General features: G+C 57.5%; 1 protein-coding gene across 3 annotated transcripts in view; it reads left to right on the top strand.

Moving 5' to 3' along the window:
- TSPAN11 (tetraspanin 11) overlaps positions 1–22,801 on the top strand; it is a 61,554-nt gene extending 38,753 nt beyond the window's left edge. For 2 of the 3 annotated variants that reach the window (XM_045830659.1, XM_045830660.1), the window contains 5 exons: positions 11,941–12,015; positions 12,804–12,908; positions 14,277–14,435; positions 14,779–14,865; positions 19,579–22,801. In XM_045830659.1, coding sequence (XP_045686615.1) covers positions 11,941–12,015; positions 12,804–12,908; positions 14,277–14,435; positions 14,779–14,865; positions 19,579–19,638 — 486 coding nt within the window. In that variant the 3' untranslated portion in view covers positions 19,639–22,801. The remainder of the gene's footprint in view (positions 1–11,940; positions 12,016–12,803; positions 12,909–14,276; positions 14,436–14,778; positions 14,866–19,578) is intronic. The other variant, XM_045830661.1, reaches the window with a different exon arrangement.
- The last annotated feature ends 4,081 nt before the right edge of the window (positions 22,802–26,882 follow it).

Genomic DNA, 26,882 nt, shown 5'->3' on the forward strand with positions numbered 1-26,882 from the left:
GGTCCAACATCACTAGCAAAACACATCAGAGAGGCACCAGATCAAGGTCAGGGAAAAGTGCACGCACTCACGCATGCAGACACCGGCCCAGGAGCACGGGGCCAGGCCTGGCGAACAGCAAGCCTCGGAGCCTGAGTCTTCTTCCCGTGCTTTTCCCTGCCCGTCTCTGAAGGACCCAAAGACAGGTCCGGCCAAGGACAGAGCACGGGGAAGCAGTGGGTCCTGAGTGATCCGCATCCTGGCCCATCAGCCCCTGAGTTATTGAGCACTTCAGTGTTTCGGCCAATAAGGTGGCTGTAAGACCTTTCTTGGGCTAACACAGCAGGACTTTTAAAACCCAGCTCCTACTTAGAGGCAAACAGTGTGGTTAAGGCAGCTTAAAAGTGCTCTGTGCTTCCTGAAGGTGCCTTTCTGGCCTCATTGCATCTTTTTCAATGTGTGTCTTAACTCCCTTTTGAAATCTTTAATCAGCTAAAGGCTGGAGGAAACTCCAGAGGAGAAATGCAGAGATTCCAGCTCTAGAGGCTCTTTTCAAAGTGGCCCCCAGGAGGAGATGGAAGACGGAAGACCAGGTGTCTGTACCTGGCGCGTCCAACTTGGACCACAGAGAGGGAGAGGCCTGGCATCAAACGTTCCCGAGAACCACCCATAGGGGGCCATCCAGCGCCCACAGACACAGGTCTGCCATGCCCAGGCCCCTCCCCCGCACATCTGCAGGCCCTCAAAGTCACTTACCCGGGAAGGAGATGTTCATCGAGGACAGGAATAGCACATCCTGGTTGGTGCTTAAATGATGATGACTTGGTGTCAGAAACCTGCAAAGGGGGGCGGGAATGGGGCTTAAATTATTCACACCAGCTCTTCTTTTTTAGCGAAGGCTGAATGAGAAAGCCGGAGCGTTCAGGCCGTCTAGGCCCAAGGCCAGTGACCAGAACAGATGCCACCCTGATGGAGGGAAAGGAGTATTTTTAGAGTTTTGACTGTGGGCTCTGAAAACTTTTATGATGGATTGTCCAGGCTGGACTGGGTCTCTGTCAGGAGTTCTTTTATATTTATGGGGTGGATTCAAAAACAAGAAATTCTAGAACTAATTTCTGAAAATGAGGGGAGCCCAAATTGCAACACTTCTATCAAATATATCCAGCCTTGGTTAACCAGGCAATCAGGTCTAGAACCCAGGACTAAGGCTCAGAAGCAGGTTACTGGGTACCTGGCCCAACATGCTCCAGGACCTCAGGGAAGTCGCTCTGCCATGCCCGGCCCCCCTGGTATCCCCATCATTATATGGGGTAAGCTGTGAGGATATTGAGCAAGTACTTTAGGTCTTAGGAGATGAGTCACCACATTATATAAAGATCATAAGATGCAGCTATACTCACATTTACGTCACCGTCACAACAACCAAGCCCCTTTGAGAAGGAACCTAAGACAATGGAGTTATTTCTAGGGTCCCCCCGCCCCCGACTCTTTAGCCATAGAGAGAAAGAGACTCTGCTGAGGCCACGTGGCCAGGAGCTTGCTCCAAGGCCTCTTCTGCTGCCACAGGCTGGCCCGGCGCCCCTCCACATGGGAGCCTGCCCCTGGGGACCAGGACTGGCCTCTCTCCTGACTCAGGCCCGGCTGAGGGCTGAGAAACAAAACACCAAGGTGGGAGCTGGCGGCCGGTGACCTGGCTACCTGCCACCAGGTTCACTCAGAAGTGGAGACTGAGCTTCAAGGTGCTGGCAGTGCGACAGAAGTCAGCCTGTTACTGCACCACAGAAAGCATGTGGACCCAGTTGAAGAAAAGTTCAATTATGTGTGGGTGGGTATCCCCCATGGGGGCCTCAGCAAACCTCAGAACAGGGCTGACCCGGGAGAGACAGCGTGTGTGCATGTGTCTCTCTGTCTGTCCATGTCTATGTTTGTGGGTCTGTCTGTCTCTGTCCGTGCTGCAGGAAGGCAGGGGCTGTGGTAAGCAGCATCTGTGTGCATCCCCAACCCAAGAGTTTATTCGGGGACTGCACCCTGCCTTCCCACCATGCAGCTCCCTTTCCTTGGCAGATTCGGGGTTTCACCACCTAACTGGAAAGAGACAAGCTGCAGTCCCTGCCCCCTAACAAGGCACAGGGATCAGCACCCTGAAAACTGAGCCTCTTGAGAGAGAGGAGCCTCAGAACAAGCTATCGAAACAGTGGCTAGCCCTTCAACCCACTATGGGGAAGCCCATGGGCCTCTGCAGGGCTCTTCCCCTCCCAGTGACATTTCAGTCCTGTTGACAGCACCGTGAACCTTACTGCACAAGCACACACCACCCTCAAGGACGGCCTGGCAGTGCAGAAAGGGATCATGATGGAAATTCTCCTCCTGGGGCCCCACGTGGGGACTTGTGCAGGTTGTTGAGAGCGGCCGGTACTACTGCTTTACTCTCATGGGGCTGATGGGAGAAAAGGGTGTGCGAGGACAGGTCAGTCACTTGAAGAATCACGGCGTGCCCCACTTTGCTTGGCGCTCCTCACAGGGAGCTGGAGATGACTGCATTCCCTGCTGAGAGCCCCAGGCGGAGGAGGTCAAGACCCACCTTCCTTCCCATCTGCTCTGCACCTTCTCCTCCTCTGGTGGCATCAGCCACAGCCCTCAGAGCAGCATGTCCCCCGCACCCAGGGGACCAGGACAGGAGTGGTGGCTGGAGAGCTGTCTGGATGAGCTCCTCTCCTGCTAGGTCCTGGTCCTGGCCCTGGCTCTGGGCGGCCAAGCCTCCATCTGATGCCCAGTGCCCTGCCCCGTCAACCATGCGTTGCACTATTTTAGGGGAGCTTAGAACCCATTGGAAAATGAGTCCCAGGGGACAGAGTGATGGTGGTCAAAGGTCATCTTTATTACTAATGCGGCTGATCAGAGTGTGTGGCTTTATCTCTGCAGCAGCAACCTTAGCAACTCTTCACCTCACTAAATCATTGGGTGGTGGAGAGCAGGACATGTGGCACCCTGAGGACAGGCTGTCCCCGAGGAGGGAGGAAGGCCCTCCCACCAAACAGATAAGAGGAGCAGTGAGTGAGGAAAGGGGAACGTGGGGATGTTCCTCTAGATGTCCCTGCTGGGAAGCAGGGGGCCAGGAGAGAGGGTGCTCGGTCCTGACATTGCAGACAGATGGAGCAGCAGCGTCAAGACAGTCTTCCCACCTAAGCCCCAGATTTTGTGCAGAAGGCCCAGAGAGGATGAGTGGTTCGCCCAGGGTCACACAGCATCTTCACAGAGGAAGACTGAGCCCAGACTGCCAGGCCAGGGTACCTAGTGTGACACCACCCTTTTCTCTGACCAGCACCACTCTGGGCTCAAGACCCACCTTCCTTAGGCTGCAGGGGATATACCTGGTCACTGCCCACCTGGAGCAGCAAATTTTCTATCCGCAGCAGTATTTGCACCAGTCAATCTCCAGGCCCCTCTCCTCTCCGACTATTGGCAGCTCATGCACCACGTTGCATCGATGAAGCTGCCTAATCCATCGACCTCCACCAGCACTTCCAACACGTTTCCAGATTCCCCACTCTGCTGGGCACAGACAGGGCAAGAAGGGAGGAGACACACAAGGGACTAAGACCCCCAGCGTGGCTTAGAGACCAGAGAGGACAACAGAATGCCTGTATTAAAGAAAGGACCATGTGGGGGTCGAGTTCGGTTTGAGTTTGGTCAGAGCTCGGACCTCTCTGCACCCTTGAGCTTTTCCTAACCTCTGCACAAGGTGGGGACTTCTGCTCAGCCTTCCCTTCCCCCCTCCCCCTGCCCATTGCCAGGTCTGTGACCAGCGCCGCTCCCACTTAGGGGTCCCTGACACCATCCTCTGTGCGGCCCCAGCCCATGCACATCCCTTCTGTTCTAGGCAGGTGCACAGCTGCCTAAGGGTGCACCACATCTCTCCCCAGCCTGTGAGAAGACAGCTCCTCCAGGGGCTATTTGAAGGCAGCAATCAGTCCCTTCCCGCATACCCAAGTCCCCTAGGTGGGCAGCAGCATGCCCCCAGTTCCCTGGGCTCTGAGTCCCCAGGGGAGTCTGGTGGTCATTCCTTGGCCAGCTGGCCAGGTCCTGCTGTCCAGTCTGGAACTTGCTCTCTCCACCCATTCTGTCTGAACTCTCAGCAGTCCTCACTTAATATCCAGTAGGTGCCTGTCTTTGGCTTGTAGCTATGAAACTGGGTTCTCCTCCTGTGAACTCTCATGATGTGAACTTTACACCCCCAGCCCTTTGGCTGGGACTTTGGACGGCCTGGGCTGCATTCTCTGGATGTCTCTTGAATATCTTCTGCCTCCCCACGGCCTCTTCCAACTTACCCACTCGGTCAACCAGCTGTCATCACCCTAACCCTGGTCTTCTTCTCTGCTCCCAGCCCCTCGGGCCAGACTGGATGTCAGCCTCCGCCACCAGCCAGAGCACCCCCTAGAGCCCTCCAGTAGAACAGTGCTGGCACCCAGCGTGGCTGTGGCCGGGGGCAGGCCCTGAGCCCTGGGCAGGAGCCAGGAGGGGTAGAGGTCACCTTCACCCTTCCAACAGTGACATCTTGTTGCAGGAATGGCTTGAGGCTCCCAAATCCACATCCTCTTTTTTCTGCATAAACAGGCCAGGCAGCTGCACCTCTGAGCCCCGACTGCGACTGCCTCCAGCCCGTGGTTAATTGCCAGAAAATCATGCGCCCTGAGGTCACTGCCGCTTAAACAGCTGGCTCCATCTTTTCCTGTTTGGCCTTGGTTGGCCTGAGCTCCGCAGCTCTCCCCCGTCTGCGGCTGTAATCCTCCCAGCCAGCCAGGCAGGGAGCCTCTGGCTGGGCTCTTCTCCCCGCAGCTTGACCCTGGCAGTGTGTCCATGCTCCTCTCCCACTGTTGCCAGGCCTCCCTGCGAGGGCACCAGTGCCCCCAGCCCTGCCCCCACCCGCCTGGACACCCTGCCTCCATCTTCTGACTGTGGCTTTGTTTCCGTCTCTGACCGTGTGTGCGCGCGGCGGAGAGAGAGGAAGAGCGCTTTGGCGACACGTCCTGCTTTATGGCAGAGTCAGTCCAGCGGAGAAATTCCGAAAGTCTTGTTGTGTGAAGTTCTTAAAACTTACCTCAAGGGTGGAGCCGGCTGGGGACAAGCCACCCCGTCCTAGAGCACCGGTGGCTCTGCCCCCACCCCCAAACCACACCTGGGGCTGGGCTCGCCCTGTGCAGGGAGAGCCCCTCTCAAGACCCACTTTTTAAGTAGTCACCACACTGTCACAGCAAGCAACATCTCCACAGGTTTCCTGCAGAGCCTCTCATTAAGGAAAGTGTTGGTTTGGTTCAGAGAGTACTGTGCTGTTCCAGCTTCATTTTGGATCTATATATAGTTTCAGAAAATATCCAACTTCTAGTGCAAACTGTTCCATTAAAGAATTAAAGGGAAAAAATGTGGCAAATGGTGCAGTGGGGCGGTGGGGGCGGGGGGGGGGGGATGACTGTTTAGGTTCCATTCTGTACTTACCAAACTGGCCCTTCTGTGTTTGGGGCATATTTTGAAATGACATCATTCTTATTGAGGGTCTGGGAGCAGAAGCCATAAGAGCTTACTCTGGAATTCTCATTCTGCTTCTAGTCAGGCCAAGCCTCAGGGGGTCCCTCTGGAAGGACTTGGAGCAGGCCAGGCCCCAGCACCCGAGTGGGCAGGAGGTCAGAGAGGAGTTGGGAGAGCAGGTTAGACTCACACCCATGCCCAGGGCCTGTGAAGGCAGAACAAGATACAGGTCAGAGCAGGAGGGCAAGCGATGGTCAGAGCGTACGCAGTCCTGGGAGCAGTCCAGCGTGAGACACACAAGTCAGATTGGGGCTCAGGAGGATTCAGCAGAAGGAGGTCACAGCCAGGAACATCAGGCTCAGGGAGGGCTTTGTGGGCCTTGTCCAAGCTGAGGCTTGATGGCCACCAGCTGCAGAGCACTGGTGGGTCAGAGCAGCGACCCCAGGACGGGCGAGAGCAGAGGCCTCGCTGTGTCCAGGGCACTGTGCACGTGCACCGGGTGTTGCCCGGCTTGTGCAGACAGTTATCAGACTCTGAGATAAGTTACGCTGGCTGAGCATGGCTAAGGGCAGAGGGGACCGGGATTAGCACCCACACTGTGACCCCAGGGCAGGGCACAGGCGTGAAGAAGTCTCTGCTGAGCCTGGCCGGGAGGGGCCGCCTGGAGCATGCCTGGCTGGCGCTGGCAGGCACTGAAGAATGGGGACTGAGTGGGGCCAATGAGAGAGTTCTTTGTTGGGGTTGGGGGTTTCCTGGATTTCCCCTTTGTCTCTCCACCACCAAGCTCTGGCCCTTCCCGACACCTCTATCCACCCAAGCCTGCTAACTCCATTTGAGCTCAGCCAGCTTGCCCCCTCCCATCACTGTGAGTAGGACAACAGCAGGTAAGCACACAGGTTCTGCAGCCAAATCGCTGGGTTCAGTTCCAGAATTAGCCATGTCCTTGCGGAGTGAGTTTGGACAAGGTACTCCAGCTCTCCCTACCCACGTGCGGGTGGATGCAACGAGGCTGACACTGTGCTCACGTGGCTGTGCGCTGGGTGATGCTGTGCTCCGCCAAGGTGGAGCCACCCTGGGAAGTGCTCACGGAGGGGCTGCACCTGGGGAGAGCTGGCACGCGATGGCATCACTACTGTCAAGGGGGCCTCTCATGTGATAACGCACTGGCTCAGCGGAGGGACAATTGGTTATTATTACTACCTTGGGCCCACTGCTTCCACTGCAGGAACACAGCATGTCCTCTGCTACCCAGGCTTGGTTTCGAGAAACAAGGCCAGCCAGCTGAGTGGGGCTGTGGCCTCCTAAACACAGGCAGGGGAGGTGGGTTCTGGTGGCCCCTCCAGAGGACAGGCTCTGCTGGAGGAGCATGGCCCCTCCCCCAGCACGGTAAGCTGGGAAAAGCAGGATGGCCCGGGCCTGGGAAATACTGACTCCTTGAAATATGACACAGGGTATCTGAGGATTTTTACTGACTTTTGTTTAATAATTCAAAATCAACACCAAACTTAAAGACAAAAGGTAATTCCAGAACCTTCTTTATGCTTCCTAGTCAGGCTGTTATACAGCCTTTCTGGCAGCTCACCCCTCACTGCCCAGCTCTCTGGGAGCAGTGGGAGGGACCAGATAGCACACAGTCCCCGGGGAAGCTCCCGGGGCTCCTGGGATGTGTCTGGACTGGTGGCGTTCTCCCTCCTCACTGGCCGTTCTGCAGTCTGGAGGCTGTGGAGGCGCCCTCCTGGGCAGGAACAGTGTAAAGCCCTCCAGTTCATCTGTGCTGTGTTCAGGCTGCTCAGGAACCGGACAGGCTTCCTTAGATCTGTTCTGCGTCTCCCATAGTGCATAGGGACACATATGCACACGGAGGCCCAGCGTCAGCCTTAGACCCTGGCCATTCCCTGCAGCGGCGCGGACCTGCACCCTGTAGGGTCAGCAGCACCCCTGGTCTCCACCCACTAGATGCCAGTAGCACTCTTCCCAGTTGTGACAACAGCAAAAAGCAGTCTCCACACATTGCTGAACATCCCCTGGGGGCAAAACCCTGCCTGGTTGAGGACTACTCAAACCCTGTATCTGGGTTTTAAAAATCCTGTGATACAATGAAGCCACAATAAGTGAACCTCAATATAGCGAGGGACGACTGTATACCTCACTGGTGAGTACCCACATAGAATTTTATATGTTGTTAAAATTACGTAGGTTTAAGAGTGTAGGAAGTGTTTAAAAGCATAGGAAGTGTTTATAAGAGTGTGGGAAAGGTTAATAAGAGTGTGGGAAAGGTTTATAGAGGTGTGGGAAGGGTTTATAAAGCCTTAAAATACATAAAAATAATAAAGTAAATATAACGCCGCTACTTCGTAGATTTTTACCCATCGAGGGGGTCTCTGGAACGTAACTCCTGCAATAGGTGAGGGATCACTGTAGTGGAAGTTAAGGTATCGACTCTGTGCTTCCCACAGATCAGGGAAAGATCAGGCTCCTGCCCCAAGCTCTGGCAGTCCCCGCGGGGTCACGGGCGCGCTCCAGGAGGCGTGCTCGCGTCCTATGAAAGTGAGCGCATTCGCCGAGCACGCAGCCAGACCCCGAGCCACACCAGTGGCCCCTGTCCCCCAGAAGCTCACGGCCACTCCGGGGAGACCGATGGTACCACTTAAAGCAGAAGCAGCCTCTGCAGAGCAGTGGCTAATGTTCTGTCCCTCACCCAGCCAAGGCCTCCAGGGAGCTGTCGTTTGAGGAACAGCAGGGCAGGCAGGCAAAGGACACCGAGGTGGATCCAAGTCTAGTTAAGGAGAGGAGGAGGAAAGCAGAGAGTCCTTGTGTGACAACGTGGAGGCATTGGAGCTGGTGGTGGCTGGTGGCAACCACTGCTGCCAGAGACAGTGAGTGCAGGCCGCAGCCCAGCCGGGTATTGAGGCACAGGAAGGCACCGGAAGTCCAGAAAGGGGAACCGTGAGGACAAAGGCGTGGAGGCCGCCAACCTGGCCTCAAGGGAGGGCACAGTGTGCAGGGACAGAAGGGACACTTGGCAGAGCTCATAGCCAGCCTGCACCCTGGGAACCCTGAGACGATTTGGGGGATCCGGGGGAGTCTGGGAAGGCTTGGCCAGGGGCAGGCAGAGCAGCAGAGGTGAGGTGTTGGTTAGAGCTCATGGCCTCACGTGGCAGAACCCCACTGGCCTGGCCCGTGGCGCGAGTCTCGCTCCAGAGGTGGGGATGCCAGGATCCTCCGTGCAGGATCCAGCAAGCTCAGCCTGCCTCTCAGGGACCCTCACACAGGAGCGGTGATTCAGGCCACCCCCGCCCCCCCAGGTGAGTCACACACCTGCAGCCATCTGCTGCTAAAGCTGCTGCCTGGAGCCAGCACCCATGTCCCTGAGCACCCAGGAGGTCCACTCCTTGGGCCCCTTCCTTGGTCCCTCCAAAACCTCAACCTGGGCCTGACTTACCCCCCACCCCCAACCCAGGGTATCTTTGCAGCTGGAGCTCCAGGCAGGTGAGGTGCTCTTCCTGCTCCCACCTACTCTGTCAGGGGGCAGAGCATGCTTGATGCCCAGGAACCTTTCTGCAGGGCTGGCATACACCAATTTAGCCTGTCATCAAATCCCAGATATGGTTCAGTGGCTCTGCCTTCCTATCAGCTGCCTACCCAGCCAAGCTTCAATAGCAATTGTGTCTACAGCATCCCAGAGAGCCGCACATCACTGCCACACCCTCAGGGCCACCTCCGAGCACCCCTCACACCCAAGAGCAGTGAGAGAGAAAGAGAGAGAGAGAAGCCTCTCCCTCCCCTAAGGAAGGAAGGTGTGAGATGCTGCCCTCTGAACTGGAAGTGGCCTGCATCCTTCTGTTCAGTGACAAGTGCCCCATCGTCACTTCCTCCCACACAGCAGAGGGCATGCAGGAGCCACTGGCAGCCACTGCACCGTGGTTCCTGTGCCCGGGTGGCGGGGGGGTCAATTTGGAGCGGGAAGGAAGGGGCTTCACGTCTGAGAGGAGCGGCAGGTCAGGCACACCCCTGTCCCTGGAGTGGGTGTTGGCGCAGCCTTGCTCTGTCCAGTGGGTGGGGCAGCTCCCGGGAGAGCAGCAACCTGGCCTGGCGAGGCTGGGCTCACCCCATGCTGTCACCAGTGGGCCCTGGGAGTAGGATGCAGGTCAGACTGCTGTGGAGCGTAACACCCCTCCCACTGGGTTCTCCTAGGGTCAGCAGGGCAGCATCCGGTCATCCACCGGCTCAGTCCACAGGCAGCACCCCCGTGCATGGCCCCAGAGGTTGTATCTTGTACAAGGAATAGGGAAGGCTAAAATTCAGGTTGCCTAGCTCATGGAGCCACAGTTTTCTCATTGGAGCACATTTTTCTAATTTACACCAAGGAGCCAGAGGTCACCATCCAAAGCCAGCAAGTGGCAGAGCCTGGACTCAAAGCCGAGTCAGCTGACATTCCACCACCATCCTTCAGGTTTCCCATCCCTGCATGGGACACAGAGGCTCCCCAAGCAGAGAGGACCCATCTGCAGACCTCTTGTCAGCCTCCTGCCTGCAGGGGTAACGTTCAGTACCTTCCGAGGGCCCAGGCACACACAGCCCCTGCACCCAGCCCCCCTCATGGCAGAGAAAGTCCATGGGGCCCAGGAAGTGTGCCCCCTTGGATCCTGCCTCTGCCTTCCCCACTTCTGGCCTTGTCTGGGTTCCCAGGAGCTTAGAGTGCCCTGAGCAGACAGCCAAGCCTCCAGCCTGCACAGGGTGCCCAAGGCTGGTGTGCCCCCCATCCCGCCACTTCAGTGTCCTCCACACCCTCACCACTCAGGGGACTGTGGGGGCGGGGCCTGGGCCTGTGTCAGGGGGTGGGGCCATGGACAGAGCTTAGATGTGCAGGCAGAGGCCTTTCCTGGTGCAGCACAGAGCCTGGGGCAGGAAGGGAGAGGGCCAGGAGCCTCCCCTTGCACTCTTGCCTCCGGTCCCACAAGTGCTGGAGACAGGCCCAGCTCCACTGAGAGACTGGAAGGTTTCCCTGCTTCCTCAAGGGTGGCCAGCCCCCATGCTGGGCGTGGATGGGCTCAGTACAAGGGCTGCAGGAGGGGGCGATTCACGTAACGTGAAAGGAAGCCTTGCTCTCGGGTCAGAGTTCTTTCTACGTGAAATGTCTTCTGCCCTGTGTCGCTTAAGGTCTGCCCTTGCCAAGGCCCCTTCTGGGCTCTGGGAGCCAGTGGGACAAGGCCTCCGCGCCCATGGGCTGGCATTGCCTCTGAATGGGCCAGGCCACCCCTGCCCTCCTGAAGCCCTCCCCTCGCACTCCCTCGGGCCCACGTTCTCACCATACTTAATGAACCCTGGCATTTCCGAGCTCACCCATAGGCTGAGCCTTCCCAGCAGTCCAGTGACCAAGTGACCATGGAGTGCCGCCCCCATGTGGCCAGGCAGCTGGGCGGTGTCGAGGCAGGGTGGTGGAGGTGGAGGCATCACCCACCAGTGCTTGCCCAGAGGCCAATTTCAGCAACAGTACTGCCCTCTCCCTCCCCTCCCCACCACTTGCAGCGTGCTCTCTCCTGCACCCCGTGCCCTCCCAGTCACGTGGGCCTGATATGTGCTTCTGGCCTGTTGGCTCCTTCAACACACCAGGACCCAGCAGTGTCCGCACTTCCCCTCAAGACTAAAACCAGGTGGGAGTGGGGGCAGGATGCAGGCCCGCAGAGGCCAGAGCACAGCCAGGAAACCAGCCAGCAGTGTCGGCAGGGCCATGAAGCATGCCGAGCAGCCCAAGCCTGGGGGAGGCCAGGCAGCAGTGAGGGAGATTTAGAACCCCCTGCAACACCCTTCCTAGGCTCTCTGCCTGTGCCTTTCCAGAGCCTTGGTCACTGCTGCCCAGCTGGTCCCCATGCTCCAGCCAGATCCCTGAACTCAAACCCATGCTGACTGCATTTTCCAGGTCTCACACATGCTCTCCCCTCTGCCGGGCATGCACTTCCCCCTTCTTCACCTGGTAAAGGCCCACTCGTCCTTAGAGTTGCCACTCAGGTGTCACCTCCTCCAGGAAGCCTTCTCTGACTGCCCTCCCCCATCAGGAGCCTCCCATAGTTTCTAGGGCTTGTCCTAGCACTTAAAACACATCATTATAGTCAATTACTTATCTGTCTCCCTACCACCAATTACTTTGAGAATAATAATTGTCTTACTTAGGATACCTGGCATAGTGTAGGCATTCAATAAGTATCGGATGGGTGGATGGATTACCAAACCAGCAAACCAGCGAGGGAAGGAGTGAGTGGGGAACTCCATGCCTGGAGCCAGCAGAGGTGGCTATGCCTAGAGCTGCTGGGAGGAGACTAAGATGGGCCGACAGGTGCCTCACTGCTTTAGGAAAACATTTTTCACTGAGGTGCTGAAGTGCCATCTGCCTCCCCAGCCCCAATCCCAGTGATGACCATCTTTTCTCCTTGCTCCTAGTACTTCTGTCTGTTGCTGGTGATCTTCCTGGTGGAGCTGGTGGCAGGCGCCCTGGCCCACGTGTACTACCAGAGGGTGAGTGGAGGTTCCTCCTTCTGCTTCCCCCACCAGCGTGCCAGGAGGCAACGGTGCAGGGAGATAGGGAAGCTGAGGCAGTCGCTCACAGGGCGGTCCTGTCTCCCAGGCCCCCGCATTCCTCGGCACATCTGGGTCCTGTTTCCTGTCCCACTTCAGTCATCCTCTGCTCCACCTGTTGCTGTGGACATCTTCATCGTGGGAGCCAAGGCTGGGGAGCCCCCGGGGGGGGGGGGCATCGCCCCTTCTCAGGAGACGTGGAGCTCAAGTCAGCTGTCAGACCTGTGAGGGGAAAGGCCTGGGCCAGGGCTATAAGCCAGACTGCGAGGACAGCCCCAGGCGAGGACGAAGGGGCCAGTCAGGTCCTCTCTCACTGGATGTCCTCAGAGTCAGGGGTTCAAGGTCATGGCCAGGCTGGGATTCAGCTGGTAGAGACAGATGGCCATGCTGGTTATTTCAGCCACCACCATAGGACCGATGCATGCCCGTGGGATGATGGTGGTAGATGTTTTCAATGTCACCTCATAATCAAAATGAAAATCAGCAGACACTTAGAGCACCCCTGTGCCTAGGAGCTGTCTCCTCCCCTCGCCATCCTCTCAGCTCTGCCCACAGCACCCCTGCCCTTCTGTTAGGGCCCCAGCTTTTGCAACATCATCTCTATAACCCTGTCTTCTGTGGTTGAGGGTCCCATCACAGCCGGTGTGGTTCGGGAACAGGCCTGGGGACCGGCATCCCGGGAGGGTGGGGGGGCCTGCGTGACGCCACCATCCCTCTCTGCCCTCCAGCTGGGTGACGAGCTGAAGCAGCACCTGACCCGGACTCTGTCGGAGAACTACGGGCAGCCCGGCGCCATGGAGATCACCGCCTCTGTGGACCGTCTGCAGCAGGATGTAAGCCCTCCTGGGGGCTCGAAGGCCACACAGACGTGGGTCCAGTCCTGACTCTGTCCCTGCTGTGTGTGTGGCCATGTGGCCCTGGGCAAGTTGCCTACCCTCTTCCTGTGTCACAGGGTGTGAGCGTGAAGTGTGTTTCCATGTGTAGAAGCCCCACGGCCGTGAAAGTGCTTTCCTCAACCCTGGACTTTCCTTCCTCTTCCTCCCCCGGAGCCCCATCCCCGGACCATGGCTCCCCCAGCTCTTTCCTCCAAATACCACCCTGCCGCCTCCCCTTAAGCCGGCCCAGGGGACCCCATCTCCTGGCTCCTGCCCCTGTCAGGCTGCTCTCTAGGCCTCTGGTTCAGGACAGCCTGAACCAGAACGGGCCCCACCCAGCAGAGCCCTGGGGGGCAGCAAGGTGGTCTGTCCTTCCCGAGAAGAGACTGAGCAGACCCCTCCGGTGGGGCCCACGGTCCTGCCAGAGGGTGGGGAAGGGCAGAGACCTCGGACCCTTGTGGTCCCTAACGGCAGCCACCAGCCACACGTGGCTGCTTAAGAGTTCAGCTCCTCTGTCACACTAACCTCATTTCAAGTGCCCCTCAGCCGCCCCTGGGGAGTTGGCGCCCAGTTGGAGAGCACAGCTGAGGGCATTTCTGCCGTCACAGAAAGTTCTGGTAGACAGCAGACCCCAGAAGCCTGGCGGCTCTGGGTCTGAAAGTGTGAGGCAGCACCACCTGTCCGGTCTGATGCCCCTTCTCCCTGCCACCCCACCCCCATCCTGTGGGCTCTGCTCTGGCCTGCACCTTCGGACCTGGCCTGAGGCCTTGGTCTTCCTGCTGGAACAAAGGCGAGGAGGAGCAGTAGAGGGTGGTGGGCTCCGGACTCCAGGGGCCCCTTAGTTCAGCGGGGGAGACACCCACCCAGTATGTCCGAGACCAGCGCAGCTCCCAATCAGCTCCACCTGTAGAGGCCGTTCATCCTCTGAAAAGTGGCCAAGGCCACCAGTATACACAGGGTCAGCCCAGTTAAAGCCCTGCCCACCTTGTGCTCTGAGGTTTCCAGGCCTGAATGGGAGCCTGTCCCTGGGGTTCTGCCTCCCTGGATGTCCAGGAAACCACCCTTGCATCTCCCTCCCTGCTCCTAGGGCACCAGCATAGTCACCTTCAAGGTCCTGGGTGGATGTTTAAGGCAGCAAACAGGTGGCCTGCAGGCAAATTCTGCCTGAAAAGAGACCAGCCCCGGGCTCCAAACAGAGGAAGGAAAGACTCCCCAGGGGAACAGAAAGGGTTGGTTACCTTCTGAATAACAGTCCTGCCCCCTGTAAGCAAGCTGCTGGAGCCATCCTGCCTGTGCCTCACCTCCAACCTCCACCTCCCTCTCCAGTTCAAGTGCTGCGGCAGCAACAGCTCTGCCGACTGGCAGCACAGCGCCTACATCCTGTCTCGGGAGGGCGAGGGCCGCCGGGTCCCCGACAGCTGCTGCAAGACTGTGGTGGCGCGCTGTGGCCAGAGGGTCCACCCCTCCAACATCTACAAGGTGGAGGTGAGCACCCTTGCTCCAGCTTGCCATCAGGGGCCCCAGGAGGCATGCTCAGGGCAGATGGATGTCAGGGGGAGCAGGGCCCACTTATTTATTGGCTAGAAATCAACAGTGCTGGGCCTCTGCACTCTGCACAGAGCCCTGGGGACAAGCACCTGCTAGTGCAACACCACGGCCTGTCCCTGGGTCACTCAAGAAGCCCGTGGGCAATTGAAAGGCTGACACAGACCCTTTAAGTATCTGGCCTTTCCTCAGCCAGTTGGATGCAGCACCACAGCCAGCCCTTCCCTCCCCATCCTCGCCCACTTCTGGGTCAAGGTGTGTGTGACCTGTCATTATCTTACAGGGAGGCTGCATCACCAAACTGGAACAGTTCCTGGCCAACCACCTCCTGCTCATGGGGGCGGTAGGCATCGGGGTGGCCTGCCTGCAGGTGAGTTGAGCAGGGGATTTGGAGAGGGGGCTGTCCACATGAGTTCTGAACCCCTCTCCCATGCGCTGTGATCTCAAACCACTGACTTTCTGCATGCCCACGCTCTGCCCTGCCCTCCACTCCCCTTCCCTTTGCAGCCAAAGATGCATCACACGGTCACTCTCTTCCCCAGAAACATACAGGAAAGTGCCTGGCCTGGGGGCCAACTTGAACTTGTAAGGAACAGAGACCTGAGAGGAGTATGAGTGTGGGCTCAGGTATGCGCATGTCTCTCTGTGTGTGCACATGCGTGTGTGTGCAGCCTGCCAGGTGTGTGGGGGGCCATCGGCAGGGTGCATGCATCCTGGTGGGGCTGCATGCACATGTATGTGTTTAGGTGTGCTTGTGTATCTGTGTATGTGTGTATGCACGCCACTCAAGCATTCCTCTCTGTGTGTGTGCACACCTGTGCATAGGTGCGATCTGCTCTCTGCTCTGAGCGTGAGCTATGCCCTTTGCTCTGGTTCCCCACTGCACCCCTTTTCCAGTCACCACCTTGGAAGTGAGTGTTACTGTCTTGGGTCACTCTAGTCAAGGGTCAAGAGGAGAGGAGTTGGGAGGGGCACCCCCAGGAGCAGGGGCAGATAGAGCGAGCAAGGGTCCTACCTGCCCACCTCGCCTGACACTCCTGCTTTAGCCCAGCAGGTTCCAGAGGGAGCTCAGTCCTGTCCCCGCTTCCCACCGCCAGTACTGTAGGTGCAATAGGGAAGAGGGCAGAGCAGTGGGTGCACGTCAGTGGGCCTGGGTCCAGTCCTGCCTCTGCTTCCGAGCAACCTTGAGCAGTTACTTCCATATGCCCCACTCGACATCACCCACAACATGTGGATCATTTCCCCACCCACGTAAAGCCAGATGAGAAGCAGATGCTGCATGCAACACCAGCAGCACCTGGCAGGGGTGCGGACTGTAAGTGGACACTCTGTAGACTTCGAGAGGTTCAGATACTTTCTCTCACCGGACCCCACAGCCTGAGACGCAGGCCAGGCAAGTGGAGTGTCCTCCCATTTTACCGATCAGAAAGTTGAGACCCACAAAGGTGACTTCCCAGGGTCTCGTCCTGCACTGGCGCCCAGGTCTCCTGGGTCCTTTGCTTCTCCAAACTCCCTCCCCCGACACAGTTCCTTGAGAAAAGGAGCAGGAGTGGCAGCAGCTGGCCTAGGGAGCCTCGGTGTAGGCTTCCTTCCAGACCTCTGCTGCTGGCCCTCGTCCATCTGGGTGCCAGGGGACCCAGCTGCAGCCTAGCTCGAGGGGCCCTACTCCCTGGAGGGAAGCCGGACAACCCAGGGCTTTCTCTTGCACCTCTGAGCCTTAGTGCCTCATTTGTGATATGGGGCTAATGATGCTCAGTTTGGTGACTCGTGAGGATCAGCAATATACATGTGCACCGCCGGGCAGATAGCCGGTGCTCGGGGAATGGTCCCCATCATTTCCACGTGGCACATTGTATCTCCAAAAAGCCCTGGTGGTTTCCTGGCCAGACCCGCGTGTCCCCTCACCCCCACTCAGGAGTGGGCCCAGGGAACCTGGGCGGCACCGACATGGGCCCTCTCGTACTTCCCCAGGGCGGGCCGTCAGTCCCACGCACTGGACCCGGAGCAGCGGCCCGTGAGTGGGGTCTGAGGAAGGGCTGCTCCGCATCCCGGCCCCTGAATCGGCTACGGTTTCTGTAAACCTGCTCTCTATCTCAGGTATTGAAGGCACTGGCCCTGAGTGGACACTGACCAAGCCGGGGCTGTACTCTCTGTCCATTTCTTTCTGACCTCCCTGGCCCAGAGGGCCTGAGAAGTGGAAGACAGGGGCAATGAAGCCAAGGGCAGTGAGGGAGGGACCACGAATGGCCCGAGCCTAGGTCAGGGTGGCGCACGTGCCCCTGTGGGAGTGGTGTCGAGGAGGCCAGGGTGGCTGGCAGGGTGCCTGCCAGCCACGGATGCATCACTCCCCACCATGAAAAGCCTTGCTCCAGCTCACTGTGGAATTGTTCCTAGCGTCCCCTAGAGAGAGCATCTCCTGGCCTCTGCCCTGGGCCCGGACTCCCTGCCTAGTTTCTCTGCTCCACGCCTCTAAGGCTGGCCCTGCCGCAGCCAAGCCTCAGGTTGCAGCTCCCTCTGCTGGCCAGTGCTGGAACTAAGCTTCCCAAGTCCAGGTCAGCTGCCAGCCTTGAAAGAGCTCACACCCCTCAGTGCACCCTGGGTTTGGGGGAAGGAGAGGAACGGGAAGAGGAGGAAGGAGGCAAATGAAGAGCAAATGAAGGTGGGGGAATAAAGGTCCTCTGCAGCATAGAGACAGGAAAGTGAGACCAGGACTCACCGTCAGGCTCACAGCCCTCCTCCGGCTGGAGCACGCTCCAGGTACCTGCCCACACACGCCCAGCCTGGCACCTCGAAGATCCTCAAGGCTCAGGATAGACAAGGCCAGGATACTGGCACAATGTTTCCCTTGTCCCCAGAACTGGAGGAAATCTAGCCTGAAGCCAGAGGTTTTCCTACTGATAGAGGGGGACTTGAGGCTCAGAGAGGGGTGTGACTGTACCCAAGGCCACACAGCTCCAAACAGAAGTGAGCCGACTCCCACTCCCACCCAACATTCCCACACTGCAGGACAGAACCGTGTCGCAGAGCCCAGAAGGCTGTCTCACAAAGCAGTGAGGTTGGCAGCTGCAGGGCATCAAGGGAATCAAGGAACAGCTTCCTGGGGCTTCCTGGCCCTCCCCTGATGCTCTTGAAGACAGCGAGCTGCTGGCTCAGAAACCTTGGCGGAAGCTGAGAGCATGCTGGCCTTGCTGATAAAAAGCCCCACGTGTGCCGAGTGCTGCATCCTGACGGGCCATCCAAAGGGGGCGCCATAGCCACGCCGGCTGGGTCCGGGCAGCCATTGCCCACTCCTGCGATCCCTGGTGCGTTTTTTCTGCTTGCCCGGGTGCTGGCTGCTGGAGCTTCTGCATTGGCTTCTGCTGTCCTCTGTCAGGAAGGAGACACTGCTGCTCAGTCAGGGACCTGAATCAGGGTGTGTGTGTGTGTGCACATGAGTGTGTACATGTGCACACACTGATGAGTGCATGGGTTACCCCTCTGCACTTCATGCATAAGGGTGGTGTGACTGTGCATGTGTGTGTGTATGCACTGCTGAGATTCTGGCCCGCATACCTCCACCCTCATTGTGCCTTCCCTTGGAGGCACCTGGGAACACACATCTCATACAAGGTGCGTGTACTGAGAGCTCAGCCCTCGGGTCTGCTCCCAACATCAGGTGTGTGCTGCAGGAGGTGTAGCCACAAGTCTGTGCTGGTGCACCTGCTCCCTCTGGCTTCCCACTTAGCAAGGATCAGAAAGACCCAGACAACCCCACAGGGCACGTCATTAACCAAGGAGGGGAGGGGGACAGGAGAGGGGCCATGCCGCATGATGCCGGCATGGAATGGCTGTGACAGCTGCCTGCTTCAAGCCAATGGGAGACAGAATAACCTCTTAAGCCTCCTTTCAGCTTGTGGCTCTGAGTACCTGAGATGGATTAGCCCTGCTCTTACACCAAGTCTGAAGGCTGAAAGCTGTGTTCACAGGGCCCCACCATCCTCCCATTTGGGATGGAGAGGAGGGAGGAAGGGGAAGAAGAAGGGGCCAGCTTCCACTAACTTCTTAAGTCAGCCTTGCAAAGAGAAACCAAGGGCCTGCCAGCCCATAGGAGTTGTCCCCAGCCTGTCCCTTTCGCATCGGTCACAGTAGCTACCAAACAGTGTGGGGAGGACGAGCATTTTTCCTACATTTGGGGAAATGCACCTTTGCCTGCGTGCACAGGACACCATGGGGCTGCCCTGGCAGTGCCCCTCTCCAGCAGGCCCAGCTGTCAGGGGCACGATCGCAGTCCTGGGCCTCCTCGGTCTAACACATCTTCATCTTGTCCTCGCTGCACCCTTGGGTGGAAGGAAGGAGAGGAAGAGGAGGAAGGAAGAAGGAGGCAAATGAGGTGGGGGAACAAAGGTCCTCTGTGGTGCAGACACAGGAAAGTGAGACCAGGAGGAAGTGACCGCCCAGCATGGCCATGCTCTGGACAGGATGCTCCGGCCCCTTCTTGTTCAGCGAGTGGGTGTGACAGAGGGGCTGTCAGGCAGGCTCCAAGGGCCTGGTTTGGTGCTGCATTCCAAGCTGATTTGCAGGATAAGCTGGTGACAGCTCTGGGTGCTCCTCCCAGAGCCTCGGTTTCCCCAGTGCTGCTGAACATCAGCCAAAGTCAACGATGGCCGTGGGTTCTGCTCTGGTGTCAGAGCAGCAGGACACAGACAGGCCCCTAGAGAAGGCTGCCCAGGCGGCAAGCAGGCTGTCTCTGCAGAAGCTCTGGACCGCAGACCAGCAGCAAGGGGACTGAGAGCTCATCTGTCCGTCAGCCATGCAGAACCTTGGCCCTCACCCAAAACGAGGTCCCTGAGCAGCTCGTTCCCATTAAAGTGTGAGAAATGCTGCTCTTGGATCGCAGCTCCCAGAGCGTGTTCCCCTCGCAGGCGGCTCAGCGTCACCAGGAGCTTGTCAGAATTGCAGGATCCCAGCACCCCCCACCCCCTGAGCGGGAACCCACCCTTCACCGAGGTCCCCAGGTGCGCACCCCCTGCGAGAAGCTGTGCTCCGGGGCACTGCCTGGGCAGTCGGTCCTCATCTCTGCCCCTCTATTCTCTCCTCACGGCAGACCTGCGGGATGGCGCTCACCTGCTGCCTGCACCGGAGGCTCCAGCTGCATTTTCACTGATGGCCAGCCATGCCCCCCCCCCAGCTGCCTCTCGCAAGGACAAGAGCTCAAGTCCCATCTGCCAGACCTGTGAAGTCAGCATCAGCTCACCTACAAACTCCCCCAGTGCCTACTGCCTTTGGACCTACTAAATGTCCAAGACCATGTCTCCTGTGGTTCCCACCCAACAGGGACCCTTGGCCCCACCCTCCACTCCTGAGCACTCAGCACCAGAGTCCCCAGAGCAGGACACTGTCTCTTCCAGGGACAGCAGCCAGAGCCCCTCACCAGGCATGAAGCTCCCATGAACCACAGGAAGGTGAGAATTGGACTCTCTGCTCCCTCCCAGCTCCTGAACCTACATCCAAGGGCTATAACCTTGACCCCTCTGGACCCAGCATTCAGCATGCCCCCCACCAGTGCTGCAGCCCTCCTCTCACCTAGGCCCAGGCTTTGTGTGTGTTTCTCTTGCCTCCCAGAAATGCACCAGGGTAGGGCAGTTAGGGTTATCTCTGTCCCCAGAAGACCCAGGTCTTTGATCTGCCCACCCCCAAGTCTTCTTGAGGCAAAGGACTTTCCTGATGGCCAAGTTCTTTCCTGCAGGGCCTGGGAGCAGAGAGGACAAGGTGCGAGGTGCGGCAGCTGGGGGCTGGGTTCGAGCAGTGGCAGGCCTGATGGGGCTGCGGGGCAGGGAGCAAGTCGAGGGAGCCAGCGCCACCAGCACATGCTGCACCAGGCACCTGCGCCGCCACCCAAGGCCTTCCCCAGTAGAGGGGGGATGCCCTGGGAGACGAGGCCCCAGGCCTCAGCCACCAGTAATCTGCACCTCCTCCAGAATTTCCTGTCTGTGGTCTGGTTCCCAAGAATGCCAGGACTTTAGAACTTCAGCACTTACTGTGGGCGGGTGTGAAATTCTCTCCTGATTGGGCCAAATCACAGACCCTGCGAAGTCAGAGCCACTGACAAAGTGAAGTTTCACGTAGAGGGGTGCCCTGCCCTGCACCTCACTTGTCCTGGGCCCGTGCTCCTAACCATGAGGCCACCAGCATGCAGTCTCCAGGGGCCTTGCTCTGCTCCCCAGAGTGAACACAGTCCCTCCCTTCGGTTCTGTCTCGAATCTCTGAATGAGGCAGCGAATCTTCAGGAAAAACTTTCCTGGATATTAAGGGAGGACGGAAAGCAAGTCCTAGAAAATGCAGAGTGTAGGTGCTGGCAGTTTTCCAAAGAAAGGTGTCAACTCCTAAGACAGCCCTAGGGACCCTCTCAGATGGCTGTGACAAGTGGGCAACTCTGAGGAAAATCCACACTGGCTTCCACACCTCCCAGGTCCTGCGCTTCCCTCCTGGAGACCCTCTCACATCCCACCCATGAGGGGTGGTCCCTTGTTATGCTGAAACCAAGGCTGAGAAAGGTCACCCCTTGCCCCCACTCATTCCAGGCCTAGGTCTGATGAGCTCAACTCTGCTGGGCTGGGTCAGTCCTAGGTGAAGGATGTTCTGTCTCCCATGCACAGGTCGCTGCTGTCCCCAGTACAGCCCTCAATTTTGCAGAAACTGCACACCCTCTGACCAGGGATGGCCCTGTGCACGGAGGGCAGCTTCCCAGGGCAGATTGCTTCCCTGCCTTGAGGACCCTCCAGGGGCTGTGGGGACCCTGGCCGGCTTAGATTCTCCACCTGGAGGGCCTTGGGCAGGCTAACACAAATCCGTTAGAAGGGAGATCAGTGGTCCCAGCAATCCCAGACTTTTGTCCCAGCAGGACAAAAGAAACGGTGGTGCAATCATCTTTCCTGCCCTCCTGGGATTCACGCAGATAAATAAAAATGACAACGACCCCCAAGCTCTTTGCAGGGCCAGACATCAGATCGACGACGAGTCTCAGTGAGTGCCGGCTGAGAAAGAGAGCCGTGCTCGCCCTGCCAAGGGGCCCCAGGGAGGCAACAATGAGAGGCAGGGGCTGTGGCCCTATCACATGTCTGCCCCTGACTGGGTCCCTTCCTTCTTTACTGAGGTCACCCAGGCCTGTGGAGATGGGGATGGGGGCGATGGGTGGGTGTTAGTTGCACAGCTTTGTCACCAGGGAGACCAGGAGAGTCCAGTTTTCTGCCCCAACCTCCTGCACTGCAGGGCCGGCCTGGCAGGGGGCAGGCTGAGCTGTGGTTCCTGGGCAGCATCTTGTCCAGAGTGCTACTGGAGGATGGAGGGCTGGTCCAAGCAGAGAGAGGGAGAGAACAGCCCAGAACTTTTTGGAACTCTGTCCTCCTTGTTCATGCCGACAGCCTGGGAAATGAAGCAAGGTTAAAGGAAATAGAAGCTTGGGATAGGGCGAGTTCCTGAGGGGCATGCCAAAGGCTCACGTCCAGAGCTGGGGTGCTGTCCCCTGCAGGGGGCGCTGGTCCTGCCTGTGAGCACACAGATCTGGGCCCAGGATGGCTCCTCCCAGGTTCCTTCCTGCTTGTAGGCTGTCACAGCCCTGAGCTCCTTGGTGAGAGAGAAGGGCAAGCTCGCTGAAAGCTAACACACTCCCGTGTGGGCCCAAGGCCCCAGCACACCAGGGCCCAGAAAGGAAGCCAGAATTTTGCAGAGAGAGAGATCCGGCCACAGCAGGTGCTGGCATATCAACCAGCTGAGGTCACCACATGTTCTCCCTGAACTCACCAAGCTGCCCTTCCCTCCCTCCACTCACAGGGCAGCCACCCTGAGAGGGAGAGGGGGTGGTGCATCCCCCGACTCCCTGGATGACATATGTCTGGGGACACAGGAGTGTAACTTGGCCTTTGGTGAGGGGACCACCCTTCTCTTTCTCCCTTCCCCCTCCCCAGCTCCAGGAGCTCCTGAGAGGCACAGCCATATGGGGGCAGTGCCCAGGACCCTGTGTTTACTGAAGGCTTACTGTGAGCTTAGAATATGTCCATCACAGACATACATCATCCCGTAGTGATTGGGATAATGGAATATGTTCCCCATTCTACCAATGAGAAAATTATGGCTCGCAGAAGTTGAGAGACTTGCTTGCCAGTCAGTGTGGTGACTGTTGTCATGCCGCCCCTCCCCTCAGTGCCCCTCAGTGTTTCATTAGACAAATGAAAAGGGAACCAACCGTAAGAGAAAATATATTTGCCAATTATACCTTGGACAAGGGTTTGATCTCCAAAATAGGTAAAGAACTCACAGGACTCCTCTCCAGGAAGAAAAACAACCCAATTAAAAAATGGGCAAAGGACCTGAACAGACACTTCTCAAAGGAGGACATACAGAGAATCCAGAGACATATGAAAAGATGCTCAGCATCACTAGCCATCAGAGAGATGCAAATCAAAGCCACAATGAGACACCACTTCACACCACTCAGAACGCCCATCATAAACAAACCAACAAACAACAAGTGCTGTTGAGGTTGTGGAGAAAAGGGAACCCTAGTGCACTGTTGGTGGGATTGCAAACTGGTGCAGCCACCGTGGAAAACAGTATGAAATCTCCTCAGAAAACTAAAAATGGAACTGCCTTTTGACCTGGCAATTTCACTACTGGGATTATACCCTAAGAACCCTGGAACACCAATTCAAAAGAACTTGTACACCCCAGTGTTCATATCAGCACAATTTACAATAGCCAAGTGCTGGAAGCAACCTAGGTGCCCATCAGTAAATGAATGGATCAATAAACTGTGGTACATTTACACAATGGAATACTACACAACAGAAAGAAAGAAGGAGCTCCTACCCTTCGTGATAACATGGATGGAACAGGAGAGCATTATGCTAAGTGAAATAAGCCAGGCAGTGAAAGACAAATACCATATGATCTCACCTATAAATGGAACCTAATCAATAAAACAAACAAACAAGCAAAACATAGACAGAAACATTGAAATAAAGAACAAACTGACAGTGACCAGAGGGGAGGGGATAATGGGAGGAAAGGGGGAAAGGGTCATCAAGGAACATGTATAAAGGACACATGGACAAAGCCAAAGGGGTGGGAGGTGGGGGTGGCTGGGGTCAGAGGGAGCGATAGGAAAATGGAGACAACTGTACTTGAACAACAACAACAACAAAAGATAGAGGGAAACAAAAAAGAGGCTGATGTTCAGGAGCCATGTGTCCCTTAGGGGGCGCTGTGGAGGAGCAGCAGCCTCATAGCCCCTGGTGGGAAGGAACCCTCCATCTACCTGCACCACTGCTGCACTGGGGCCCTGCACATTTGCAGCTGGAAGAGAAGTCTGGCTCCTTCAGGCTGGCAGCAGGGCCCTCCTGGTGAAGTGACTCAGACAACAAGCAGGCACCTAGGGCCATTGCTCAGGGGAGCAGCTGGCCTGCTGGTGCTGACACCCAAGTGAGGGCAGACCTCCCTCAGCAATAGGAATCCTCAACAGGATGTGAAATCTCATGTCTGCGTGGAGACCATAATCTAGGGGCAAGGGAGCAGCGCATGCCTCTCCCAGCCCCATGCAGTCTCCTGCCTCACAGAGCCACCCTGGGCAGCCAGGGGCACCTGCCTCCTCCCCTCCCCTTTGTTGCCAATGCTGGGCCGCTGGGCCGCTGGGCCACTGGGTGGGCTCAGGGCGAGCTGTCTCTGGCTGAGGCGCTCATCAGGCTGCCCACCCTGTGCATGGCCATGGGCCTGGCCCTGAGGAGGGGTGGTGGTGATACAACAGGGTGATGTGTCCCCAGAGCCCTCACGCCCCATGGACAGTTTTGGTCTTGGAATCTGCTGCTCCAGGTCCTTCTTCAGGGTCTCAAGGTAAAGGATGGGACTTAAAACAGTTACTTTCACCACCACCCTCACCCTACTCTCAGCCTTGAAAACATTCTCCACTTACTGGCCACTTTGGGCCTGGGGACAGAAGTGGAGAAGGGGAGATGGCCTGACTGGCTAAGGAGAAACCCCATATTTTGTGTCACCTCTGGGTGGTGCTCACACCCACCAAGGATGCTATTAATGAAGTGTCTACACCTGCAAATTCTCAAATGTGAGCCTGCATGAGAATCACCTTGAGGACTTTTTAGCACAGCACGCTGCCCCTCTCCTTCCCCACCAGAGGAGCAGGGCCGTAGATTTGTGTTTCTAGCAAGTTCCCAGGCGATGTCGCTGCTGGCCCTGTGAGCACACTTGGAGAACCACGGCTTTAGACCACAGCACTACTGAGGACACCTGGCCACCTTTGTATGTCACAGCCCCCTGGGTTCAAAAATCACTCAGGCCATCCAGCCTGGGTCCCGCTCTGTGAGAGGGCGGGATGAAACAGCGCCCCTGTGGGCAGCTTGCCGCCAGCCAGGACAGCGCCTCTCCTCTGTGTGTCCTGCAGCACCTGCCCTGTCCTCTATCTGGGATTCAAGTGAGACTCTGAGCAGGTCTGTGGCCCTGGCTGGGAGAGAGGTGCCAGATCCTCTGCCCAGAGGGAACAGGTTTACAGTCCAGCCTCACTTTCCTACCACCTGCTGCCCCACTCCATTCTCACCACCTCTGTCTTCTTCAGCGCAATGCCCAGCACTGGGCTCCATCCCTCAGCCTCCCGTGGGCCCTCTTCCCTCCTGCTGAGGCACTGCAGACACCCAGTGCTGGTGCCACACCTACTTCTAGGTGGCCCAATATTGCTGCAGCCAGATGGGCTCCTGGAACCAGCTGCCCTGGATGTGATTGTCACAATATTCTGCAAACAGAAAAGTTGCCTTAACCTATCACATAGAGAGAAATTGCTCTAGTTGTGAACACGCCTCCTCCATAACTGGCCTTGGAGTAAGCCCAGCCTCATATGCTAGGGGGCATGAAATAAAGGACTTGTACCCAGGATGACCTTCTGTTGCTGTTTTTTCTCCTCTGCAGGGAAATCCCAGGCCATCAGCTACATGCTGAAGCAGAGGCCAGTCATGGGGAGAGGGAGAAAAAGGAGGAGGGAGCTGTGCCCACTGACCACGCTGATTAGCATCCTGCTTGCCCTTCTGTCAGCTCCCAGGCTTACTGTTTGCACTGACCTCGCCTTTCCATGAGTGCCATAGCTCCTGGCAGCAAGTGAGAGCCAGGCTCAAACACGTGTGTCAGAGTTGTGTTCCTCTCAAAGCTCTCTGCCATCGCTCCGCCGGTATTCCCACACCGCCAGCCGGCCAGGATGCCCAGCCAGCCTCTGTCAGTGAGTCTGCAGTCTGCTCCTCCTGCAACACCCTGCTGGCTACAGCCAATGCAGGGCTGTGGGGAGAGGTCAGGAGTGGGGGGCCCGCTGGCTGGCCATCGTGCTCCCAGCCAAGCATTTCCAGCTGAGACACACCTTCTATTGCCCCTTGGACCCCCAGACCATCTCACCCCAGAGTGCTAGTGTCTCCCTACCTGGACACTAATTTGCCCTCACCCCCAAACGAGAGGGAGGCATTCTTCATCCCGATGCAGGAAGACTTCAATCTAACAATTCAGAAGAGCTGAGCACACCAGGTTGCCCCGTGAGGAGCTAAAAGGAAGCAAGTGCTTTGACAAAACCCTCGTTCTATTTCATTCACTATCCTGTCTAAACGACTTGCTTGAGATGGGGTGGGCTCAGTGAGGGAGGCTGAGAGTACCTGGGTAAGCTTGATACTGGGGATCCCCAGGCGGAGGAACTCAGAGTAAGGTGGGGTGGGGACAGCAGGCTGGGGGCGAGCCATCTGCCTGGCGTGAACCTGAAGAGGGGCTGCCTGGCTTGCTGGCTGTGTAGACAGACCGACCCACTTAGATGGGACCCACCCTGTGGTGGTTGCCATCTCCCAGCCCTTCTCCAGTGCCCCCGGCCACTTTGCTCAAGCCTGTCCACTGAACAGTCCCAGTGGTGGCCCTCTGATGGCTGTCATACTGGGCAGGAGAACAGACCCAGTCTGGGGCAAGTCCATGGGTCGCCTCTCTCCTCAGACCCAGTGTCTGCGCTCCACCTCCACCGTGAGTGTGAGTGTGCACGTGTACGCACAAGTCCCAAGCGTGCCCAAAGAGGGAGGAGCGCCCCTGCAGCCCCCCCCCGCCCACCACCCCCAGGGCACACAGCCCTGTGGGAGGCTGCCCAGGCCGTCTGAACGGCCCTGGCTGCCTGTGGGGGTCTGAAAGCCTTTGCTGAAGCTGTCACCCATGGTGGCTGCCACTAGCCTGTCAGCTGCCACTTCATGCTGGGTGGGACTCTGGTTCCCACCTCCTGTCCCCAGCTGAGAACAGAGGCTGCCAGTAGAGCAGGGGACAATAGGGGACAAAACAGAGATCTGTCCACTTCCTCTTCCCCCTCCTCCTCCTCTTCTCTTTTTTTAGTTTTCA

Source organism: Phyllostomus hastatus, unplaced genomic scaffold, assembly GCF_019186645.2.
Source record: "Phyllostomus hastatus isolate PE091 unplaced genomic scaffold, TTU_PhHast_1.1 phas_contig_152, whole genome shotgun sequence".
NCBI lineage: Eukaryota > Metazoa > Chordata > Mammalia > Chiroptera > Phyllostomidae > Phyllostomus > Phyllostomus hastatus.